The following is a 25709-nucleotide window of genomic DNA, read 5'->3' on the forward strand; positions in this document are numbered from 1 at the left end:
CTGAACAGATTAGATATGTCAAAGTTATTTCCCATAGTTGGGAAGTCTAGGACAAGAGGGCATGACTTCAGGATTGAAGGACGTCCAATTAGAACAGAGATGTGGTGAAATTACTTTAGTCACAGGATGGTAAATTTGTGGAATTTGTTGCCATGAGTGGCTGTGGAGGCCAAGTCATTGGGTGCACTTAAGGCAGAGATAGATAGGTTCTTGATTAGCCAGGCTGTCAAAGGGCATGGGGAGTGGGGATGACTGGAAGAATTGGATCAGCCCGTGACTGAATGGCGGAGCAGACTCAATGGGCCAAATGGCCTACTTCTGCTCCTATATCTTATGGTCTTATAGATACACCATACAAAAACATTAATGAAACCCGATTGAATTGTTAACCCTACAGAGTTTAAAATCTAATGTGATACAGGCTTCAATGGCAAAGCCAGTATTTGTTTACCATTCTTATTTGTCTGCAATGATCATAAATTCCATTTCTGAACCCAAACAGAATGTTTGTGGAATTGCTCTCACAATGTTATTAAGGAGCAAGCCTTGGATTTAGAGCTAGTGACAGTGAAATAGAAAAGCTTCTACAGATCTACAAGAAAACTACACAGGTATGATGGATACCCTTGGACATTAGCTGAATGCTATTGACGTGCAAACCATAACTGCAAGAACAAACATTTTGGTAGTGCAATCAATAGCATTTAATGGACCTAAATGATAATGATAATTTTTATACAAAAAGTTACAGAAGAAAGGGAAATTAGGAGGATAAGAAAGGGACTTATAGAATTGCTCCTATGGGAGCCAACAAGGGACCTAATGAAGGGTTGAATTACCTCCTCGTCTCACCATAAAGACTCAATGTTTCAATGATTTTACCACCAAAGTTAGTAAAATATATATAAACTGAAGATTAAAATTAGGGAGAATCTGATGAAAGCAGTCAAAACAGGCGTGGAAGAAGATAAAATAGAAACATTACAAAGACACTGTGAGGCATCAACACCTAACAATTTACAATGCAATACATGATAGAATAAACTTAATTTAGCTTCAACAGTAGAGGAAAAATCCAATGTAGTAATTTTCCAAAATATAAGTAAACGCCCTTCTCCGTTTCACATACTGGCATGAAGGAAAGTTGACACCGTAAATACGAGGCTTATGTTCTCTTGAATTGAGGTCATCTCAAACAGAGCAACAAACTAAGTTTGACTTCAACTTAATGGCAATTTAGTACTTCAATCCCCCTTTAATCTTCATTTCCTTGGGCTCCTGCATTGCTCCAATGAAAACTTTCTACTAACCATTTCATATCAGTTCTTAAGCTTTACAGCAAGTTCAAGAATTTAAACTTAAACTACCACTCACATGTTTTCTGCTACCAAAGTCCCAAACTCCCTACTTAAACTATTCTGCTTCCACCCTTCCATGATAATGCCTTAAAGCTATTCTCAGATCACTTAGTCATTTGCCTGATTATCAGCTACAGTGCCAACAAATTTCATTTGACTGCATTTCTGCAGAACACTTTGAAATGTCTTACTTGGAAAATACAAGGACAAGTTGGTGCTGAAGCAGGATTTGTAGTTCCCCATAACAAGCTCATTTGTAGGTTCCTTTACGTATTCTTCTGAGGGCTAATTTTCTAAACATTCATATGGACACATCTGAAATCATTTTTGAAACTTCCTTCTTTGAAGACTTCCTAATGCAACTGCCACAATAGTTACAACTGCTTTGAGCACTCTATATTATTGTAATACTCCAAATATGCTCAGTTGTACATTTTGAATTTTACCAAACCTTCTAAGAGTCTTGCATATTTTTGACACATTAAGACTTAATGTATTGTTGATATCATTTTTGTCTGTACTACAAGCAGGAAAATACTAAACTCCTATTAAGTATTCTGCTACTTAGATGAAATTGTTTTGCAGTAATTTTAAAGATGAACACTAATTGCTGCAATGGTTACAGTTTTGTCTGTTGCCATAGTCCTAGCTTTATTCAGTGCCCTCAGCTACTTTTTAAATATCGAGGGAAATAAATTGGCCGCAAATTGCCTTCTATGACAGTGGGTAGCTGGTTGCCAAAATGGTCATCTGTTAAGCACTTCCAGCTGATCAAGCTTACAAATGCTTCAGCCTTTTCTTGATTGCTCAGGTGCTGAACCATGCCACCTTCAAGAATAGGGATGTTCAAAATGTACAACTGACCATAGTTGGAGTATTACAATAATAGAGTGCTCAAAGCAGTTGTAACTATTGTCTGCATGTCAAATGTCACTCACTAAGTCCATGGTTCAGTTTGCTGAAATTAAATACCAGTCCCCATTTGTTTATGAGGACTTTGCAAGATCAACTGGGCTAGGACTTATTTCCAAACCTGGTGGCCAGTTTGATGCCAGAGAGTCTATTCAGTTTTATTCCTTCTCTGAGATCAAATCAGGGAGCACTGAAAAGTCAACAAGGTAGGTCTGGAGTCACATATTGGCCAGACTAGGCAAAGAAGGTAATGTCCTCACTGAAGGTCATTAATGAAATTTTATTTCCAACAACTATGGTGCAGTGAAACTCAATGTTCTCCAAAACAAAGTGCAGTTGATTGATAACCATGAAAATATTAGAAATACATGTAGCAATTTAGAGATCTTATTTCTTAAGAAGATGTCCCATTTTTGGTTCTTGCTATACACTAAATAATGTACTTATTGAAGTGAATATAACTCAATAACTCAATTCTCAGGATATGTTCAGATAAAAGTCCAGAAATTGATTTTGGCAAGTTAGAGTAATTGACTGACAGAATTTGACTTGAGTTGTTTTTTTTTTTTGCTTTAAGTCCACATTTAAACACCAGATTTCAGAGTAGACACACCGGAATGCAAGATAAATAGGATCAGCCATATGAACTTTCAGATTTGGTATGACATTCAGTAGGCTCATGGCTAAACTACTTTTAATTCCACACCATATTCCCAAAAACCCCAAAAATCTAATCAATCTCGTCAAAACATACTCAACAACTGAGCATTTACAAGTCTCAGCGATGGAGAATATTTATCAATATATTCACGATCAGAAGGGGAATCCCAGATTTCATTCTTAAATTCCTGACTCTTTATGTCTGAAACTTTTTACCTCGTTCTAAACTCCCTGCCCAACCCACCAATCCACTTTGAAATACAGTACCTTTACCTCCCCCAAACCCCTTGAGAACACTTCTCATTTTTCAAAACTTGAGGAAACAAAAGACTCCTCTATTCAATCACTCCACAGAAGGAAGTAGTCTAGCAAACTCCAATTTTTAAACAATATAAATTTTATTAGTTCAGCCAGTTAAAAAAATTTTTGAAGCTATAGAACATACTTAATTGTTCATAAATTTTAGTAATAGTGTGCAGCCATATACAATTCAAACTTTTTATTTAAGAGGAACCTGCTTAGACTTCCCTGTATTTGCCTATGAATACAAAACAATACTAAAAACAATTAACTTCGTATTATCTGCTTAAAATATTTTCTTAAAGCTGACTACACTCTGCAGCAGCCAAATATAATACATAATAGGTACAAATGTAACCATTTAATAGCAGATCAAGGGACAACCCTTTTCAATAGATTTTCAGCTATTTCTTGTAATGGCACTCAAAACCAGTGATCAGATGTTAAAAAAGATCAAACATGAGCGCTATATCTCCTATTGTTTAACCTTCAACTATGCTTTAGCTTTCAGGTGTTTGCTCCAGAAAGATTTTCCCTGCCTAATATGTAGAATTCTATTTATGAAAACACAATAGTTCTTAAAGCAAATTCCTTCCTTTAGAAAAGATTTAAATAATAAAATATTTGGCAAATTTATTACATTAATCAAAATATTTTTATAAACTGAATTTATGAAGTCATACTTTCTAGCTACCAAATATCAATTAATTTAGTTGGTAATCAATATTTAGTTGTATTGTGTCGGCATTTTAGTTCATAATTGCCAGGTTTGATTTTTTTTTTTTTATTAAGTGAATTCTCTTCTCTGATCACAGAACTTGAAAAATTAGTTCTGAATGGGATGGGGTGGCTCATGCTTGCAGAATTTGGAAAAGCATATTATGGTTTCTTACCCAAATGCTCAACTACAAGAAACTAAACACTCTTCTACAGGCTGGTGTTAATAAAACTACCCATTTTCCTTTCGAACAAAAAAACACCACTAATAAATTCAATCAAATCAATTACCTTTTGTAGCACACTTCAAGTGAAAATGTTTTACTATAAATTTACCTCCCATAGCTTCCTAGTACTGAGTGGCTAACTTAAACTGATTTAATACTACAAGGATAAATTAATCCAGATATATCTTGAATAATAATGTGCTTTTATTGCTATCAAGCTCCCAGGAACTAACAATGTGTCCAATTCGAAGTTTTTCCCATTGCAATCTCTAAACCACTATTGAGGAAATAAAGAGACCAATAGGAAAATCAAATATCAGGTTCTGTACCCTCAGCTGTCCAATTTGATTTTAAATTTCTCTATCCCATCTTCAGTGGTCAACACAAGAAAATGTTTTGCTTTTATTTGGAAAAAAATATTTGTTAGGGCAGAAGTATGCCATTCACAGCCTCAAGACTACGTAGGCATTAAATTAATTTCTGGTTCACATTTATTACCTAGCTCTGCTCTGTATTGTTCATCTAACAAAACAAAACTAACTATCTATCCCTGTTTAGACTTGAGACAAGTACATTCCATAATTTGACCAACAATGTTGAAAAAAATCACGAATATATTGATCCTCTGTTTACTTTTAATCAATTAGATAAAATACTTCCTCTGTAGTCATCTTAATCAATTCATCAGTATTAAACAATCCAATTAAAGTGCTCTTCACCTTTCTAAACTCAAGGGACTAAAAGACTGTTTGTACAACCTTCTTTCATATTTTAATGCATTAATTTATTTGGTAAACTCATGCTGAACCCCAGGGATAATATATTCTTCACTAGTTGAGGTACTGAAGTCTAAGTGCACACTTCAGCTGGGTCTTTGCATGGTCCCTCTATAATTGTAACAACTTCCTCCCTTTGCATTATCATTCACACCATGTAGAGGTAATTTGGCAATACAATTTTCTGTGGTATATTGCAGCTATTTCATTAGATAATATAGTTCTTAAGTTTAGAGGGCATGTTGACTGTTAGAGGAAAACTGCTTTCTGTACCTCAGTTATGTTAAACTTAAGGTGTACATTACTAAAGTAGCGAGCTCACGTAATTGACTGGCATTCTGAAGTAGGTTTGGAATTTGGAATAATAAAACCAGTAATCAGTAAACATAAAAAAGATTAAATTAATGAGCACAAGCTTTAATTCTGTTTCTCCCTCCACGGATGCTGCTTGACCTGCTATGTATTTCCAGTAATTTATATTTCTATTCAGTCAACATTATTCACTGACCATAATGGAAAAGTAAATGTTTTTCTTCTATAAAATGTATATTGAAATTAATGATATATTTTGGAAAATTCTGCAAAGTTGAGTTTATATTAAACTGGTTCTTTTCCTGCCCAGCTGTGTGGTATGCAACACATAAAATCTGCAATTCAATTGAAGTGTTTTTCCAAAAAAAGATCAGAAAATGTTGAGGACACAAAAGGCAGCAAGTTTTTTTAAATGCAAATTGTTTTAAAAATGCAGCATTGTATAAACCCTCACATTAAAATATAATTATATCCTTAGAACATCAAGGTCTACTATATTCTATGTCTCAAAAATGCTGTTAAACTATGGACACTTATTCTAGCTTTACTATTTCTAATTGGAAGACTGCACATAACTTGAGACTGAGGAAAAACATAAGAATCTTTGGTATAGTTGTAATTCTTTTTTAAGATCACAAATCAATTTCAATTAAAATGCAATTGTGTTGTGAAAATATTTTGACCAAAAGAATTGCCACATAATTCAGCAAAATATACTGGCAAAACTAAATCATCTTGAAAAATAGCCACAAGTTTATTTGCTGTATGACAATAATTTAAGGTAATAATAATTTAGATGATCGGCACTTACACTGGTAACTTTTCGATAGATCTGAGCAGCATTCTGACATTCTGAGTATGGGTATTCTGAGGTAGCCATTTCTAACATGCACATTCCAAACGCATATACATCTACAGATTCATCATAGTGTTCTTCATACATTTCTGGAGCCATGAACTCTGGAGTACCTGAACAAAATAAAAAGGAAATGCATCATTCTAACAAGAACTGGCAATAAGCAGTAAATTGTAGATGAGGGATAACTGATTTCTGATGCACACCAGAGATTCAGCTAATAAATCAGATTTTTTTTTTAAATTCTCAAAGTCTAGGCAATTCACTTTAAATGTTTATATTTAACAAACTTTAATCTTGCAAAAAGATTGCTCCACTTATACACATACACCAGTGAATTTGGAGGGCGGTTTGCTCCATACAGGAATTCGCAAACATAAAAGATTAGTCAGATGGTCAACTCTCAATATACAAAATAAGTTAAACACCACAAATTTCTGTACTTTGTCAGAAATACTAATTCTGTATACTATGTTAAAATATTCTGCATTAATCCAAGATGTGCAAGTGTGATCCATATTCATTGTCCAGTACCAGCGGGCCTTACTTTTTTTTAAGCCAACTCAGCTTTCTAACATAACAGATGAAGCTTCTAGAGATCGGAAGGTTGATTCTGATTACAATAAACTTCCAACCAATATTATTTGTTCAGCTTCTTGTCATATATGGGGGCCTGTCTTTAATTTTTTTTAAAATGTAAATAACAAACAATAATCAGTTTAAAGGACAGCTTTGCAAACAAATGCAGTGTCTGTGGAACACAGGCTGCTCATTCACAGCAACCTGGGCTGATTTCTCCAAGGGTTGCAGTGTTAGACAATTGTCTTTTTTAAAATTGGGCTTGTTTCAGAGCAGACATCATGGCGAATTATTTAGTTCAAGGACGCTTGCAGACTAGATTGATAATATCAATTAGCACATCAAATAGCTGATTGTTAATAGTTGGCAGTTTTGTGTGCTCTAGGGGTCAACTTCACAGCATTAACTGTGGGTAACTGGGAGCTCTGCCTCCAGATTCTTTTCGACCTTTGTTTAACAAAAGTATCTAGAAAAAATATCATATACATGTGAGGTCACCCAAGAGGCAGGGAATCAGTATATAGGCAGAGTAGTCAGTTTTATTAGGAATGCTCAAGGAACATCAAGAATGACAAAGACAGGGTGAACTTGAATACATTCTTCTGCCTTCAATTTCTGCAGAAGACAATTCGCTCATCTGCAACTCATTACTGTGTCTTTTTTAGCCTAAAGGAATTGTATGTGTTTTATGAAGCCTTTGTGTTTTAATATTTGTAATTTGGAAATCTTTTGTAATATGGAAAACCAATGAATTTCACGTGTTTTAAGACTTTTGTCTCGATTTCTACATGTATCACTAAAAGTAAATGAACTGTGGTTAAACTACTTTGTTAGCTGTAAGTATCTCCTCGTTAGGGGAAGGTACTCACCACTCAAATAGCAGATATTGGCACATACAGTTCAAGTTCAATTGTAACTCAACAATAAATGAATACCCATTAATTCAGGCAATTGGAACAGTGTTACACCAGGGTCAAGGTGCAAAACACAGTATCAACAGTAACACACGGCACAAGGCACATATAGCACATAAGATAGCAAGCACAGGGGGGCGTCACGTGATGACGTGGGATTGAGACGTGTAATTCCAGCTCTTCCATAAAAAATCAAAGTACCGGTAAAACAAAGTAAAGTTAATAAATACTTTCCGAAAACTACGTATAAACTTCGTAAGACTACTCTACAATATGCCTCATAAACCGCAACAGAAGTCTGTTGTTGTGAAGTCGCCGCGAGATGGGAAGAAAAAAGGGCCTACTGCAGCGATGGAGCCTCGGATTCAGGTTGGATCTCCTTTGGAGGAAACGCATTTTATCTCTGGCGTAGAAGAACAGGGAGCAATGGCGGCAGTAGCGGTCTCTCGGAAGAAGATGCCGGAAATGCGCATGCGCAAGGAAGTACGCATGTGCAAATCGACACAACTTAAACTACAAGAACCGACGGCCACTGCAAATGAAGGTGACTCAGACTCAGAATTGGATACCACAGAGAATACAGATGAAGAAGAGGAGGAAGAACTGGAAGAAACTGGAAGTAAAGGAGACGACGGAGACATAAGAGAGGCTTTATTGCACTTAACAGCTGAACTAAGAAAATTAAGAACAGAGCTTAGAGACGTGAAGATGTGCTATGATAAAGCTATGAAAAGACAGGATAAAATGGATAAGAAACTTCAGAAGATGGAAAGAACAATGGAGCATATTAACGATAGACTGGAAAAAACAGAAAATGATGTGATTGTCTGGAACATGGAAAGAAATCGACTCTTGGAGAAAGTGGACATGTTGGAAAATTTTAGTAGACGTAATAATCTTAAAATTGTTGGTCTTAAAGAATGTATAGAGGGAGATAATCCAATAGAATTTTTTCCAAAAATGGATCCCGAAAACCTTGCAAATGAAAGAGGAAGACCGATCAATTGAAATTGAGCGGGTACATAGAGCTCTAAGACCAAAACCACAAGATGACCAATATCCACGAGCAATTTTAATAAAATTCTTAAGATTTCAAGACAAAGAAAGGATTCTACAGGCGGCTGCCCAAGCCGCCAAGAAGAGAAAAGGGCCACTGATGATAGAAGGGAAGAAAATTTTTTTCTACCCTGATATAAGTTATGAACTTTTGAAGAGAAGGAAGAAATTTAATCCAGTGAAAAAAGCCCTATGGGATCACTGTTATCAATTTATATTGCGTTATCCTGCAACCTTGGAGACTTTTTTTGGCTGGTGGAGAAAAAAGATTTTTTGATGATTACTGAAAAGTGGAGGAGTTTGTGCGAGATTCTTTGAATATTCACCAGATACAAGAACAAACCTAGGGGAGCGAGATGGATTGAAGATGAAGACTGGATCAAGGATTAGGCCTGTTGGATTTTTAGGCGGATGAATATATAAATATATTATTAATTATATGAGGGAGGGGAAGAAAGGTTAAAATTTGAGGAATATTAGCTGGGAATAATGACATTAGTTTTTTATATATATACAATTTTTTGTTACGGGGAGCTGGAAGAAATACTGACCAATTGCTACGTTATTCACGTGTGCAAGTGTGGCAATAGTCACGACCCGCACAATGGAGGGGGGTAGTGTTGTGTACCTTTTCATTCACAACATTAGTGGGGGGGGGGTATTTTGTTTTTTCTTTTTTTGTATCTTATCTATCTTTTTTTTTCTTTTTGCCTGGATGATTGGGAGGGAAATACATAGCAACATGGTGAAGTTCAAAGAGATTCCCCAGGGAACTATGAGAGTTGAGAAGCTAAGTAATATTTCAGATTTTAAGAGATAAATATGAAACATTTTTGAATATTTGGAGCCCTTATTTACAGCTCCAATGATAAAGATCTTGGTTCCTTGGGGAAAGTAACGAATATATATAAAATTTATTTTTAATCCCATGGAGCGTGTGCAAACCTTCCAATATTCAGACGGTTCTTTTTTTTTCTTTTCTCTTTAGGTAGGAGTATATATCGGGGGGGGGAGGGTTAAGGGGAGGGGGGTAGATATTATTTTCTCATGTATTTACTTTGAAAACGCAATAAAAATTATATTAAAAAAAGATAGCAAGCACGTAGCATATCAGTAAAATGCAGTCACACACAAAAAATATAGTTCAAGACCCCAAGTCCATGAATGTTGCAACAATCTGCAGCTGAACACAATACAATACAGCACATCCTCTGCCAAGTGAACACTGGAGGGCAGCACCAACTCCACCTTGGCCGCAATGCCAAATGTCTCCGATGGAGCCCACTGACTGACGCTTCTCTCCTGGGTGGCTGCAAACAAGCGACACAGTGACTTGAACTATGACCAAGGCCACGCAGCTCTCTTGCCTCTGCCCCTACCACCACCAATAAATCAGTGAGTCGGACTTGTAGCATTCCACATTAACAATGTCCAACAAGGGGATGCAATCACAAGAAAAGAGACCAAGACGATCACTCGCTGTTAGACTGCACATCCCCTTCACACGCCAACTCCTCCATGCCTGACACAGGCAGCAGCACGATCCAAACCAAGTCCAACTCCTTCAATCTTTCCACCAAAAAGCAATTCACTGATGGGGTAGAACTGCAGTACTTTAAGTTTTTAATGTCTATGGCCTGTGATCATGAAAAATATGTTTAAAAAGGACACCATCACTTTTGGTTGACCCCTTAGAAGCTGCTACAATCAAATGTACCACCATCTTACCAGAAGCCACAGGGAAGTGAACTAGTCTTTGTGGAATACATAGTTACAGTACAACCTCCCTTCAATGAGGGAACTCATAGCTATTTATATCCCATAGGGTTTAAGGTCTTTGAGTTTAGAACTTTGCAGTCAGCAAACCCAACACCATCACACAAGCAGCAATATGCTACCTCCAGCAAGACTGCTTTCCACTGCCGCTTCCCAACTAACCTGTCACAGCTTGAGCAATTTTGCAAGGAGAAATGGGCAAATCTTGCTCCATCATGTTGTGCGAAGCTAATAGAGGCTAATCCAAAATTACTACTGGCTGTAATAGACAGAGACACAGACAGACAGATGTTGAATTGTTAAGTGAATGATTAGTTTTTGCTGTACTGCAGATCATGGTATTTATTGGGGGCCTTGCTATTGCATGCTTGGGTGGAGAGTGCTAATGCTTTTTTTGCAGAAATGGGTGGGGTTGGGGGAGGGCCATTGCTTTGCTGCTGCTTATGGGTGGTGGAGGGAGTAGGTAGGCTTTGGGGTTCTAAAGTTTTAATTGTCTCCCATTCTTTGGAGCATTCTTCGGTTTTCATGAATGTCTGTGAAGAAAAAGAATTTCAAGGTGTATATTGTACACATTTCTCCGATAATAAATGGAACTACTGAACTATTGAGAGGCGGTTCAACTGAGTATTGAGTAAAGGGGGATGATACTTTTGAATTGCTGACATTTCATTTTTGAAATTTTAGTTTTTCATGCTTTACAATTTTTCCTGTTTTTTAGACTGCACTGTGGGGGGGGGGGGCGGAGAGCACATGGTTCACAAGTGAATATTCTCAGCTGAATTGATCAAAATCCCTAGTTGTGATACTCATTTATATGAACAAAGCACTGGGTGTTGAATACTTTTTCAAGGCACCATAACTCATAAAATTAAGAGGAAGCTGATGTCGATATGTAAAAGAAAACATTATTACCTTAAAAAAATCTTTAAAACTATAGGAGAATTTGCCTAAAGTTGGATTTTTGTAAATGAGTTCTTCCATAAGCCAGGGTATTACTGTATTAAATTACAGGAAATTTGTGCTTGCCCACAGATAATTACTCTTGAAAATTTCAAAGTTTGTCCTCAAAGTTATTGAAATTTCTAAGTCTGTGCCATGTTTCCCATCTGCATCACTAACCATTTCCAGAATTATGATAATAAACCACTGGTTGGTTGAAATACATAAGTGATCCAGGATTAATTAAAATATCATATAGCATTTTTTTAAAATATCACAATCCCAATCCCAAACAATACCCAAATTATGCGTTAACCCAGAATTCATAAGTACATGATTACCAAACCTGAATACAAACTTATAAAGAATGAATCTGACAACCAAGCAGATTCTACCTTTATTTCATCCTATGCCCCACATATACTCCTGGTAAAAGTAGATAATTAGCCAAATTCAGGAAAACCATGATCCACATTCAAAACTTTGAGTTAGTCAAGATCTCAATGATTCACATTATCAAGACAAAAGTACAAATAATGAACTATATTAATTTGATCAGATTCCACAACTCAGAATAAATGGGATTTCTTAATGCAAGAATTTTTTGATCTAGCATTCTTTTTCTCCAAAATGACATAGATTACACCAAGGAACTGGCAAATATTTACCTATAACACTTTTAGCAAAAGAAGTTCGCTTTAAAGTTGCAAGCCCCAAATCTCCTATTTTCACAGATCCAGTAGGTCCAGTAATAAAAATATTATCACATTTCAAATCCCGGTGAATAATTGGTGGTGTTCTGGTGTGTAGAAAATATAAGCCTTTCAATATTTGCCGACACCAGCTTCGCATAACTTTTGTTTTCATCACTTTAAATCGTTTTAAATATCTGAAAATAAACACAAAAATTTTTCAGCGTCATGTATGATTAAAATTCCAACAATAATTTAGGATCTCTGGAATCTCAACTTGAATCTATGCATGTTGAAACAAATGCAACTTAAAAGTTTGAAACAGGAGGTGAACTTTTTCATTTTCGCTCTATTATGTTAATGCTGTTTCTTCCACACATGCTGCCTGATCTGCTGAATGTTTCCATAATTTTCTGCTTTTTTTTTGATTTCCCATTGCTGCAAACTTTTTTCTAATTTTCAGATGATCACTTTAATTTTACATGAAACTATATATAATATGCAAAATATTTGGTAAACTCATCATCACTATGCTTCAATGACAATTCTTTACAAAAGCAAAAATGCAGATACTGGAACGCTTCATTACACGCTGCCCATTGTATGAATAAGGCATTGTGAATAGTTGAGTGCAAGAGCAGGTGGGAGGGAGAAAAAATAGTCACCCTGATACTTCAAAAGACAATTCTATCATTGAGCAGCAAACAGACATTAAGTCAGATACACCACAACAAGCTTTAGGATAGAGATACAAGAAAAAGCCCTGCTTCACCCATAAATTTACCTAATGTCTTAATAGCTTAAGGAAAGTAGAAACCTAATAGAGAGGAGGGGTTAGAAAATTAAAACACAGTAGGGACCACATAATTCGACAATACAATTAGAGCTTAATTCTTCCCCCCCCCCCACCCACCAAGAAACTTAGATTTATACAGGTATGATAGGCCACAAGTGATTAACTTCAGTTTTTAAATGATTCGATGACCTGACATTATTTAGGGACTAAAGATAATCATACAAAAAAGACATCGTTAAAAAGTTTATAGCGTAATAAAATGCACCCTACATCTGAAAACTAATCAACCTCACCCACATATAGATAAGAATCAACATATGCTATCATTACTATGACTGGAAAATGTAGCCACGCTGAAAATGATAAAACTCAGTATCTGTATTCCTGGTAACTATTACAGCCAATTTATTACTTTAACATATGACACACTTCATATTTAATGTACTTTCACAATCTTCTGGATAAACTATCCCTTGTGCATTGTTCAGTTGCACAGATCCACTGATATAAACATATGTAATTGATCCGTTACGTGCACCTTTTATTTTTCCCCACACAGATCCTTATTTAGATTTTAAACAAACTACACTCCAGCTGTCATTATTTTCCATTTCAATTGAGATTACCTTTCTTTCAAGGGGTTTTGAGCAATAAAATGTCATATTTAAGTAACTTCCTGTTAATAACAGACACATCACTAGGAATACTTAACTGAAGGAGCCTTCAACAAAAAATTCAGATGAAAGCCATGCTGGCACAAAGGTCTTTTGTGTCACAGATTTTTTAAAAATGCTGCTGCAATGATTTCACCATATGTTCAAAACTGTAAGTAAATTAAATTTTCTTAAATTCATCCAAATGCAGAGAAATCTTGGTCAAAGTTTGCACCATTACTGGTTAGATGCAGTATTTATGGGTACTAATTATTTTTGTCCCATTCCTCCCTCTGTAGGCCAGTAAGAGCTAGAGGAAAAACCTAGTAATTTATCAGAAAACATGGCACAAAACAGGCATCTCCTATTTCAACGCATACATTGAGCTTGAGCTCAATTGCCCTCAAATTTCCAAAATCAAATTCAGTTATTTTCAGTTTGACCAAAGTCAAAACAAAAATGCAATTCCTTCAAATTGTTATTTTTTTTTTAAGAACTATAAAAGTAAACCAAATGTAGCAGTCAGGTCAAGCAGATTTGAAAAAATAAGATTGCCAGATCCATATGGTTAAAGGAGGAAGTGATAACACCACCAGCACCAATTATCCTCTCAATGGAAGAGAGCTATGTTGGAGCAGAATTGAAGTGAAGCCCACTTGGGAAAAGTGAGCAGTACTAAAATAGGTTGGTGCTAATTTGAATGCACAAGTGCCTGACTCAGGAAGGATGGGGGTACACCTGCACTTCATTGCCATAAATGAACAAAGACAATACCTAATCCTACTCCCATGAATTCATTAAACCTTGCACTGCTCACATGGCATGAGCCACCAACTCCATGCTCTTTATAATAATCATTTCAGTCTGACGTGTTTACAACATTCTATTTGCCCAGTGCTGAGCTGCTGGTTCATGTCCTATCTATACAAGACCATCCATTACTGTTTTTTAAATCTTATATCAATTGATTCAATGACGAAATATATCTTTAGCCCCAGACAGGTTTTCCTAATATTTTCCAGCCACATTCTCAACCTCAGTGCTCCACAACCTTCAGCACATTGAACTCCTCAATAATTACCTATATTGGTATTATATCACTCAGTAAATTGCATTTAAAATTTCACTCACACATTCACTCATAAGATGTAAGCTATCTATGCTACATCTTCTATTCAGAAAACCAACTTCACTTCTTTCCCCCACCCCCTAACTCTCCTTCACTCCCTATGGAGCATCATTAATTTATTGAATTCTTGCACTTTGATTTATCAATAGCAGCCACATTCTTAACAAACTTGGGTCTAATTCTGGAATTGCCTTCCTAAATGACTTCATACTCCCTCCTCCAAAACTTCCTAAAGTCCTATCTCCTTTTTCATTTTGACATCCTTATTTGTTTCCAGATGTTGACCATGTTAAGTATGTGTTTTAGTGTTAAAGAATTTACATAACTGGAAGTTACTGATTGCTGTGAGATTTATCTTGAGGCCAGTAATTAAGAATTGTTTGTTTATGTTCTCCCAAGGAGGTGGTTTCTCAGGGAAAGAGCAGCAAAATTCCTTTCAGCCTTAGAGAGAATGGAGAACAATTCATCTCTCTGCTTACACTGGCAGTGTAGTGTGTCAAAGTCTCCTTGCCTTGGGTGAGGATAAAGAACAAAATTATCTTTTACCCTTGTGGGGTTCGCTTTTTAAAAAAATACAAATTTGCTACTGGTATTTTCTGTGCATGCAGGTTGCTGTGATGGCCAATCTGTTAGGACATCTCCGGAAGAATCAAATTTAAAATTTCACAATTTTACCTTAATTTTTTTTTAGATTTGCCTTTTCCAGGCTGATCATCTTCTCTGCATGATCAACCTATACTGTTCATCAATTAAATTGCCTTACTGATCAATTTGCATATCTTGTAACTTACAGGCTTCTTTAACCACAATACATTAAGGATTACAATTGTCAACCAAGCCTATAAATTATTTTCCCTTGATTAGTCAGATTTTAAATGCTCTGGAGAGATTGGCTAGGTACTTCAGATTCTGCCCACTATAATTAAATGGTTATGTAATTTTACATTTGCAGCAACTCCTTCAAGTAAACTAAAAGCTTCTTTAGCATCTAAAAGAGATCAAAAATATTAATACATTAAAACGCATAGTACAGGAAGAACTCAACAGGTCAAGCAGCATCCACGGAGAAAAAAAACAGTCGACACTTCAGGCCAAGACCTTTCATCGGAACTAGAGGGTCTCGACCCAAAGAATCGATTGTTTATTTTTCTCCATGGATACTGCATGACCTGCCGAATTCCTCCAGCACTTTATGTTCCTCAAGAATTCCAGCATCTGTAGAATCTGTATTTATGAAGTGGGTTTTAGTTTCATTTATTAGCATTTTGAGAACCCAACTTTGAATTTCAAGACTAGTTAACTTTAGTCCTTTATTGTTTCAGAATTAAATAAAATAAATTTAATAAAATGTCACAATTCTTTTCCCAGCACCAAAACTTTACAATTTTAGGTAAAATGCTTACGTTTTCAATGTTCCTGAGGTCATTAATTCAGTAACTAGTACAATGCATTTTTTCCCCTTCAGAGTACCTTCCCAAGAGTCATAAAATCGGACAATATTAGGATGCTGCAGTCCCTTAAGCATTTCTGCTTCTTCACGAAACCGTTGACGTTCTGCCTTTGCAAGCTTTCTGTCCTGTAAGAAACAACCAAAACAGACTAAACATAGGAGTAATGTACAATGATTTATTATAACTCAACTTTATTTGAGCTAAGCAATGTGCAATATGAACATCATTTATGACAAACCCCTTGATCCTGACAACTGCAAATGCATATTCACATGAATGTAATTGTCAAAATGTTTCATTCCAGCTGTGCCAATGATTTCACCCGGCCTTCCAAACAGTATTTATAAAAATACCATATATCCATGCTACTTTAAAAATTTCTTACACCATATTTTAAATCAACTTACCAGAAGTTTCCATATTCACATTTTAAACTGAAAACTGACAGTATAATCACCACTGAATTTTAAGTTTCCATAGTCTAAAATTTTAAAAACTGTTCAATAACTTGATACAGCTGTAGTTGATGCCTGTGATACCGATTTTCAATATTTGGCTCACAGATTGCTATTAGACAACTCACTGAGTGGCAAGTATCTCTGCTCACTACTTCTCCACCCACATTTACTTGGATTAAATCCACAAAGTTGGCTCCCAATCAGCAAAGCCTTCCACACTGAGGACTTTCCCACCAAAAACAAACAGATATGGATCCCAGAAATGCTTTGGTAGCCAAATCACTATCACACTCCTTTGCTGCCATACTTTTCGTCACCTTGTAATGTTTCTGAAAGTCCGACATTTATATTTTTTCAAAATTCCAAATGAATACCATTAAAATTTAAAAACTCAAAGTCCACCAGAAAAAGGGGGATCTTCCGGTGGCCACCCCTTTCAACTCTACTTCCCATTCTGACAGGCCGCCTCTACTGCTGCGATGAGGCTACATTCAGGTTGGAGAAGCAACATCTTATATTTCATCTGGGTAGCCTTCAACTGGATGACATGAACATCAATTTCATAAACTTCCAGTAATTCCCCCACTTCACCTTTCCCATTTCCCCCTCACCTTATCTCCTTACCTGTTCATTACCTCCCTCTGGTGTTCCTCCTCTTTTCCTTTCTTCCATGGTCTCTGTGCTCTCCTATCAGAACCGCCTTCTCCAGCTCTCTCCCTTTCATTAATCAACTTCCCAGCTCAAAACTTCATCTCTCCCCCCCCCCCCACTCCCCGGTTTCATCTATCACCTACCACCCTTATACTTCTTCCTTCCCTCCCTGCACCTTTTTGCTCTGACTTCATCTTTTTCCAGTCCTGATGAAGGGTCTTGGCCTGAAATGTCGAGTGTTTACTCTTTCCCATAGATGCTGCCTATTTCAGGGATATATATTTTTTTTTCCTTTAAGTATAGTGACCAGAAATGGACCCAATACATCAAAACAATATTTTGTACCAGTGAAATATTATTTTTTGCCTTAAAAGAAGTTCTTGGATCACACATTCTCAATGTGCTCTACCCTTGTCCAGTAAGGTTCCCCCCAACCTTGCATCTTTTAGAACTATTCCATTTACACTGCAATATCTCTCCTAATCTTTTTAAACCAGTTTATCACTCAATGAGTCCTATATTAAATGTCATCAGTCCATTCTGACAGCTTATCCACATTTTCTTGCAGTCTATAAATAACCTCACCATTACATACTGCTTTCCCAAGCTTCATCTTCAAATCTGAAATTTTATGTTAAAAAGTCAGAAATAAGTTGAAACAAGGCAGTATTCCCAACAATGAGCTCAGTGAACATCAGGGGTTCAACTCTTTCAGTCTGGAAATAAAGTTTCCCATTAGTTTTATCTGCCTTTAAACCAACTTTCTATGCTGCTATCAACTTTTCACTTTCATGTGACTTAATGATCCCAGCAAAGTACTGTTTGACACCCCTGAAAATCTATTACCTTCAATGTAAATTGATTCTTAAGGTTGTCATAGCCAGGGATGGTGGGGGTTGAGGATGTGAGGGTAGTGGGGATAAGCTCCCACAACCTACTAAAATCTCCCAGTGGCTTGTGTCTCAAATAGCTTCTGACAACCAAGTCCAACCTTCACATGTCACTTAGCTACTAAGCCTGGCAGAACCATTTCTATTGACAGGAGAAGGGACAAAGTCAGGTTACTGATGCCTTAAAACCAGTTGCTTCGGGTGGATGGGGACTCATCAGCCATGGATGGCAGCCCATTTAGAAGGAAAACACCGATCTCAAACCACCACGGCTTTGTGGCTACACCCACTTATGGGGAAGGCTTTGAGAGTAAACCCCCAAGGAAAAATCATGAGTTGGAATCCGTTGACTTCAACGCTGAGTTTCACCTCAACTACGTTGAGTTCAACGCTAACAGGCCACTCCTACAACGCCTCAGGTGCCAAACTGTATCAGTCCCTATCCTTCCTTTGGATTCATCAACTGTGTGGAGAGGGGGAGACTGCAACAAGGGCAAACTCTTGCTCTCCATATTGTACTGCCCTGGCTTGTGTTCCAACACAGACAGCTGGGATGCAACATTCATGGTCAACCCTGACCAACAGAGACCCCTCTCACTGCAAATTATAACCCCAGATTACTTTATATTTTTGCTGCTTGTCAAAAAATCTTGAGAATCACGTGATATATCAACTTGAAATTTAAAGGTACTTGTTGAATACTTAGAAATGAGACTTAAGATGGTAATTGAAATTTAAAGTTAAGATTTTCTCTGGATTAAAATTTAAATTCAGTGGCAAAAGAAATGATGAACAACCAAGAATGTTAGATTTTAGTAGAAAATTATTACATTTCTAATGGGACGTTCTTGATGATAATGCAATGCCTGGCATCAAGGTTTACACTAAAATAATGGCAACCTGAGCTTTACTAAACAAATGGATGGCACTACAGGTAAAAAACATATCTTCATTTATATAGAAATGCTTTCTGCAGCAAAACATAAACCTCTACTTGTAAACAAAATGCTTACCTATCTTGTAAAATTTGACAGTTTGCTTTCAGTAACATTGAATGAGACATGCAGCACTTCAAAAATGTCTTAAATTGTTTTGTTATTTGCAAATATCCTGTAGGTATGGATTCATTACAGACTGTATTTTGCTAGCAGCTCTGCATAGAAATACCAAGTCACATTTTAAGTCCCACTTGAAGCCTTGAACGTCTGTCAAAGCTCAGTCAGCAATGCTCCATGTGGAATCCAATCGACAGTGGATTGTCAGCATGTATACCAGGGAATCTACTTTTGGATTCTGAGCCTGGTTGGATATTCTCAGACTTATAGAAAAACATTTACAGCTTTAAAATATGGCAAAACGAGGAATTTATTTTTGTTATCAAAGGTTTCAAGGGAACTTTTGATTACCCTGCATTATTCAAATATATTCAATGCCCTGTTACAGTTAAGGGCTTCACTTCTCAACCCAGGACCATCTCAGCCAGTTGAGGTCAGCAGATGGGGAATTCAGGTGGTATACCACACTGGAAAATCCAATCCATGGACAAGGCACTTGGGTTTGTTTACATAAAAAGTTTTTGTTTCCATACGATCATACCACATAGGAGCAGAATTAAGACCACTCAGCCCATTGAGTCTGCTCCACCATTCCATCATGGCCTATATATCATCCCTTTCAACCCCATTCTACTACCTTCTCCCCATGACCTTTGACACCCTGATTAACCAAGAACCTACTAACATCTCCTGGACTTCCTGTCTGATCGCAAGAGTGGGGGTCCCTCACCTCTGCCCCTCAACATGGGTGCCCCTCAGGGCTGTGTATTAAAGCCTCCTCCTTTACTTTCCGTATACCCATGAGTGTGTCACCACCCACAGCTCCAATCTGCTAATTAAATTTGCTGACGACATTACACTGATTGGTCTAATCTCAAATAATAATGAGGCAGCCTACAGAGAAGTTATCACCCTGACACAGTGGTGTCAAGAAAACTACCTTTCCCTCAATGTGGCGAAAACAAAGGAGCTGGTTGAGCACTACAGGAGGAATGGAGACAGGCTAGCCCTTACTGACATCAATGGATCTGAGGTTGAGAGGGTGAACAGCTTTAAGTTCCTTGGCATAAATATCACCAAGGATCTCATTTAGTCTGTACATACCGGCTATATGATAAAAAAAACGGCCTTTTTCACCTCAGACGGTTGAAGTTGTTTGGTGTGGGCCCCCAAATCCCAAAAACTTTCTATAGGGTCACAATCGAGAGCATCCTGACTGGTTGCATCACTGCCTGGTATGGGAACTGTACTTCCCTCAATCACAGGACTCTGCAGAGAGTGGTGTGGACAGCCCAGCGCATCTGTAGATGTGAACTTCCCACTACTCAGGATATTTACAAAGACAGGTGTGTAAAAAGGACCTGAAGGATCTTTGGAGACCTAACTCATCCCAACCACAAACTATTCCAGCTGCTACCATCCGGGAACAGGTACTTGCAGCATAAAAGCCAGGACCAACAGGCTCCGGGACAGCTTCTTCCACCAAGCCATCAGACTGCTTAATTCATGCTGACATAACTGTACTTCTGTGTTATATTGGCTATCCTGTTGTACATACTACTCATTATAAATTACTATAAATTGCACATTTAGATGGAGATGTAATATAAAGATTTTTACTCCTCATGTATATGAAGGACACAAGTAATAAAGTTAATTCAATTCAATTTAAATATACTCAATGACCTGGCCTCCACAGTCACAGGTGGCAATGTATTCCCCAGACTCACCACGCTCTGGCTATATTAAAAAAAATCCCAATTTGTTCTAAACGGATGTCCCTCTTTTCCAAGACTGTGCTCTCTGGTCCTCAAGTCACCCACTATAGGAAACATCCTCTCCACATCCACTCTATCTAGACCTTTCAATATTCGATGGGTTTCAGAGATTTCATTCCCCCCCCCCCGCCAAAAAAAAACTCCAACAAGTAGTGGCCCAAAGCCAAACGCTCCTGGCAAGTTAACCCTTTCATTCCTGGAATCATTCTTTTGAACCTCATCTGGACCATCTCCAATGCCAGCTGATCTCTTCCCAGATAAGGGGCTCAAAATTGCTGACAATACCCCAAACACAACCTGACAAATACTTTATAAAACTTCAGCATTAAATACTTGCTCTTGCATTCTAATCTTCTCAAAATGAATGGTAACCTTGCACTCATTTTTTGAATTTTCTACCCATTTAGAAAATAGTCAACGCCTTTATTCCTTCTACAAAAGTGCATGATGTGAGGGGATCCAGGAGTGCCCCTATTAACTGTTTGGTGAGAGACAGAGAGATACATTCATTATTGATGGTTTGTTTGAAAAGGAGGGAGAGATGAAGATTGACGGTTGGACTAACATGGGAGTTAACTTTGGAGTTTTACTTCAGAGATAAAAACTGAACAGCTCGAAGGTTGCTATAGTGACCAACAGGACATTATTGATGTTACTTCCAGGAACTTGTTGCCTGCTTGCATTCCTTTACAGACAAAGGAAGGAGGGACTCTTTGAATGATAGGTGATGCTCAGCCTGGTGAGATAAATGGGAGGTCAGATGATACAGACCTCAGACACATGATCTGGACACTGAATGAGCACTGTTGTGCCCGCAGAGAAAGTGGGTTTTGGAGGATCAATCAGGTGGATCGATCCAAATTACTATTCCAGTGGTGAAGAAGGGGTTGACTGGTGGGGAGTTGTCTATGTGTCCACCCTTGCCGGGGTGATAGCTCCACCACAGGAAAACCAGTCCCCCGGTTGAAGTCACAGTCAGTGACTTGTAAAGGATTTCGGAGGACGACGAGAAGATCGACGGCATCAGCTCACCTGAAGACTCAACTCACTCTCTCTCCATCACTACTCAACTAAATACCATGAACTGAACTGAACTTTACTCAACATCGTAAGACTGTATCTTTTTACCCCTAGACTTAAAGAAGCTTGGTTTTCATACATACATATTCCACACTTACTTTTATATATAATCATTGCTAACCTGTGTGATTTATTTACATTGATATTACTGTATTGCGTAGTTACTAATAAATATTATTGGTTGTTAGCAATACAAGACTCCAAAGTAGTTTCTATTTCTGCTGGTTTCTTTATCCCCATCACAGGGTACGTGACAATGACCATACAGCTCCATGCACTATATTCAATCTGCCACTTCTTTGCCTATTTTCTTAATCTGTCCAAGTGTTTCTGCAGACCAACCACTGCGTAACACCATTTGTCACCAGCAGCTAACCAGAATAGATCCCCTCAAGTCCTATTCTTTGCCTCCTACCAATCAGCCAATCTTCTATCCATGCTACCAATCAGCCAACCTTCTATCCATGCTACTATCGCTCCTGTAATACCATGGACTCTTATCTTGTTAAGCAGCCTCATGTGCAGCACCTTCTCAAAGGCCTTCTGAAAATCCAAGTAAACAACATCCACTGACCCTCCTTTGTCTATCCTGCCTGTTATTTCCTCAAAGAATTCCAAAAGATTTGTATGGCAAGATTTCCCTGTAATGAAACTTTGCTGACTTTGGCCTATATTATCATGAGCCCCCAACTACCCCGAAACCTCATCCTTAATAATGGAATCCACAATCTTCCCAACCCTGATGCTACGCTAACTAGCCTATAATTTCCTTTCTTCTTCCTCCCTCCTTCCTTAGAGTGGAGTGACATTTGCAATTTCCAGTCTTCCAGAACCATTCCAGAATCTAGTGATCCTTGAAAGATCATTACTAACGCCTCCACAATCTCCCTCAGAACCTTGGGATGTATTCCCTCTGGTCTAGGTAACTTACCTATCCGCAGACCTTTCAGCTTCCCAAACACCTTTCTCCTTGGTAACAATAACTGCACACACTTCTGCCCCCTGACTCATGAATTTCCAGCTTACTGTTCGTGTCTTCCACAGTAAAGACTGATGCAAAATACTTCAGGTTAATCTCTATTTCTTTGCCCTCCATTACTACCTCTCCAGCATCATTTTCCAGTAGTCCAATATCCACTGACACCTCCTTTTTACTTTCTGAATAATCATTTTTTCTAATAAATTACTGGCTAGGTTACCTTCATTATTCATCTTTTCTCCCCCTAGTTTTTTTTTTTAAAAAGTTGCCTTTTAAAAGTTTCCCAATCCTCTAACTTCTCACTAATTTTCACTTTATGATATGCCCTCTTTTGCTTCTGCTGTCTTTGACTTCCCTTGTCAGTCACAACTGCCTCATCCTCACTTTACAGTACTTCATCTTTGTCATGCAACTATCCTGCATCTTCAGAATTACCCCAAGAAACTCTAGTCATTGCTACTTTGCTGTCATCCCTGAGAGTGTCCCCTTCCAATTAACTTTGGCCAGCTCCTCTCTCATCCCTTTACTCCACTGCAATATTGATACATCTGAATTTAGTTTCTCCCTCTCAAACTGCAGGGTGAATAGTATCATATTATGATCATTGTATCCCAAAAGTCTCTTTACCTTAAGCTCCTTAATCAAATCTGGTACATTACACAACACCCAATCTAAAAGTGTCTTTCCTCTAGTGGGCTCAATCATGAGCTACTCTAAAAAGCCATCTCATAGGCATTCTACAAATTCCCTCTCTTGGGATCCAGCACCAACCTGATTTTCCCCAATCTACCTGCATATTGAAATCCCCCATGACTATCACAACATTGCCCTTTTTACGTCTTTTCTATTTCCTGTTGAAATTTATATCCCATTTCTGCCTACTGTTTGGAGGCCTGTATACAACTTCCATCAGTCTTTTTACCTTTGTGTTTTCTTAACTCTACCTGCAAGGATTCTACATCTTCTGATCCTATATCACCTCTAAGGATTTCATTTTTTTTTAAACCAAGAGAGCAAACAGTTTCCTCTGCCTGTCTATCCATTCTTCAGATACATGGTGTATCCTTAGATATTAAGCTCCTAGCTATGACCTCCTTTCAGCCACATCTCACTGATGCCCACAATGTACCTGCTAATTTCTAACTACGCTACAAGATCATCCACCATATTCCTCATAGTGCATGCATTCAAATATAACACCCTCAGTCCTGTATTCATCACCCTTTTTTATTTTCCCCCCACATTACATTTCAACTCATCCCACTGTCTGCAATTTTGCCTAATCATCTGCCTGTCCTTAATCAGAGTCACTACACACTGCATCAACTTGTACACCAATTGCCCCATCCTCAGCTCTATCATTCCAATTCCCATCTCCTGTCAACTTAGTTTAAACCCTCCCCAACAGCTCTTGCAAATGTGCCCAAATTATATTTGTCCTCTTCAGGTTCAGGTGTAATATGTCCATTTCATACATGTCATACCTTCTGCAGAGGAGATCCAAATGATCCAAAAATCTGAAACCCTGCCCCCTGTACTACTTCCTCAGCCACCCAATTCATCTGAACTATTATCCTGTTTCTGCCTTAACTAGCATGTGGCACTGGGAGTAATCCAGAAATTACTAACTGGGTGGTCCTGTTCTTCAGTCTTATCCCCAATCCCCTATACTCACTAAGGAGGACTTTGTCTCCCTTTCTAGTCACATTATTGGCGCCAATGTGCACCACAACCTCTGGCTGCTCACCCTTCCTCCCAAGGATCTTCTGCAACTGCTGAAGCATCCTGGACCTGAGCACCTGGGAGGTAACACCATCCTGGGTTCTCTTTAACAGCCACAGAATCTCGTGTCTGTCCTTCTACCTATCGAATCTCCAATCACTTCCCTACTTTACCCTTCCCTACTTTCGGAAGCCTGCACTCTGGGTGTGACCACCTTAGTAAAAGGCTCATCTATGAAGTTTTCAGACTCCCGGATGGTCCTGGGTACATCAAGCCAGGAGCTGGAGTTGAATGCCTCGACTTCTCAAGCTTAAGGACTAGCCTGCACCTGTTCTTGTGCAAGTCTGTTGAGCCAAAGCCTGAGCACTAACACTATCCACTCACATAATAGGCACCCTGCTCAAACCCTGTTTTTATTAGCCCTTGCTAATTACCCAAGTTACTATTAACCCAAGCAATCTCCCACTCTGCAGACAAGTCCCCACAGGCCCTGCTTGCTTTTTTAAAACTGTTGTGTAAATTCCACAAAGAACTGTTTTTAAACTTACTTTGCGATCTCCTGCTCCGCAGACATGCAACATATTAAATAAGGCCATGGAAGATATTGGTTCAGTGTGAGCAAAAAGCTCTACAACCAATAATTTATTTCAGAGTGATTATCAAACAGAAGCAATAATATTCAAGTCAGCATCATGGCACAATGAGTATAGCCGTTGCCTTAGAGCTTCAGTGATCTGGGTTCAATCCTGACCATTTATGTGGCCCGTGTGGAGTTTGCACACTACCCTTGTGACTGTATGGTTTTGCCCAGGTACTTGCTTCCACCAAATCTCAAAGGCATGCAGGCTGCCAAGTTTATTGGTCACTGTAAATTGTCCCTAATGTACAGGTAGAAGGTTGGGGGAAAGCAAGAGTGTTGATAGGAATTTAGGGAGAGTAACTTACTGGAAAAGTTATTGGGGAATTGCTTTATTTCAAGCCAGCACAGACTTG

At 37.9% G+C, this 25709-nt stretch overlaps 1 protein-coding gene across 1 annotated transcript in view; it reads right to left on the reverse strand.

The window, feature by feature from the left end:
* The window catches only part of wnk2 (WNK lysine deficient protein kinase 2), a 162372-nt gene that overhangs the window by 102538 nt on the left and 34125 nt on the right, over nt 1–25709 (reverse strand). The window contains exons 2-4 of the mRNA XM_072280381.1: nt 16056–16228; nt 12051–12271; nt 6074–6231 (exon numbers count right to left, since the gene is read on the reverse strand). Coding sequence (XP_072136482.1) covers nt 6074–6231; nt 12051–12271; nt 16056–16228 — 552 coding nt within the window. The remainder of the gene's footprint in view (nt 1–6073; nt 6232–12050; nt 12272–16055; nt 16229–25709) is intronic.

The sequence above is a fragment of the Mobula birostris genome, chromosome 16 (assembly GCF_030028105.1).
Source record: "Mobula birostris isolate sMobBir1 chromosome 16, sMobBir1.hap1, whole genome shotgun sequence".
NCBI lineage: Eukaryota > Metazoa > Chordata > Chondrichthyes > Myliobatiformes > Myliobatidae > Mobula > Mobula birostris.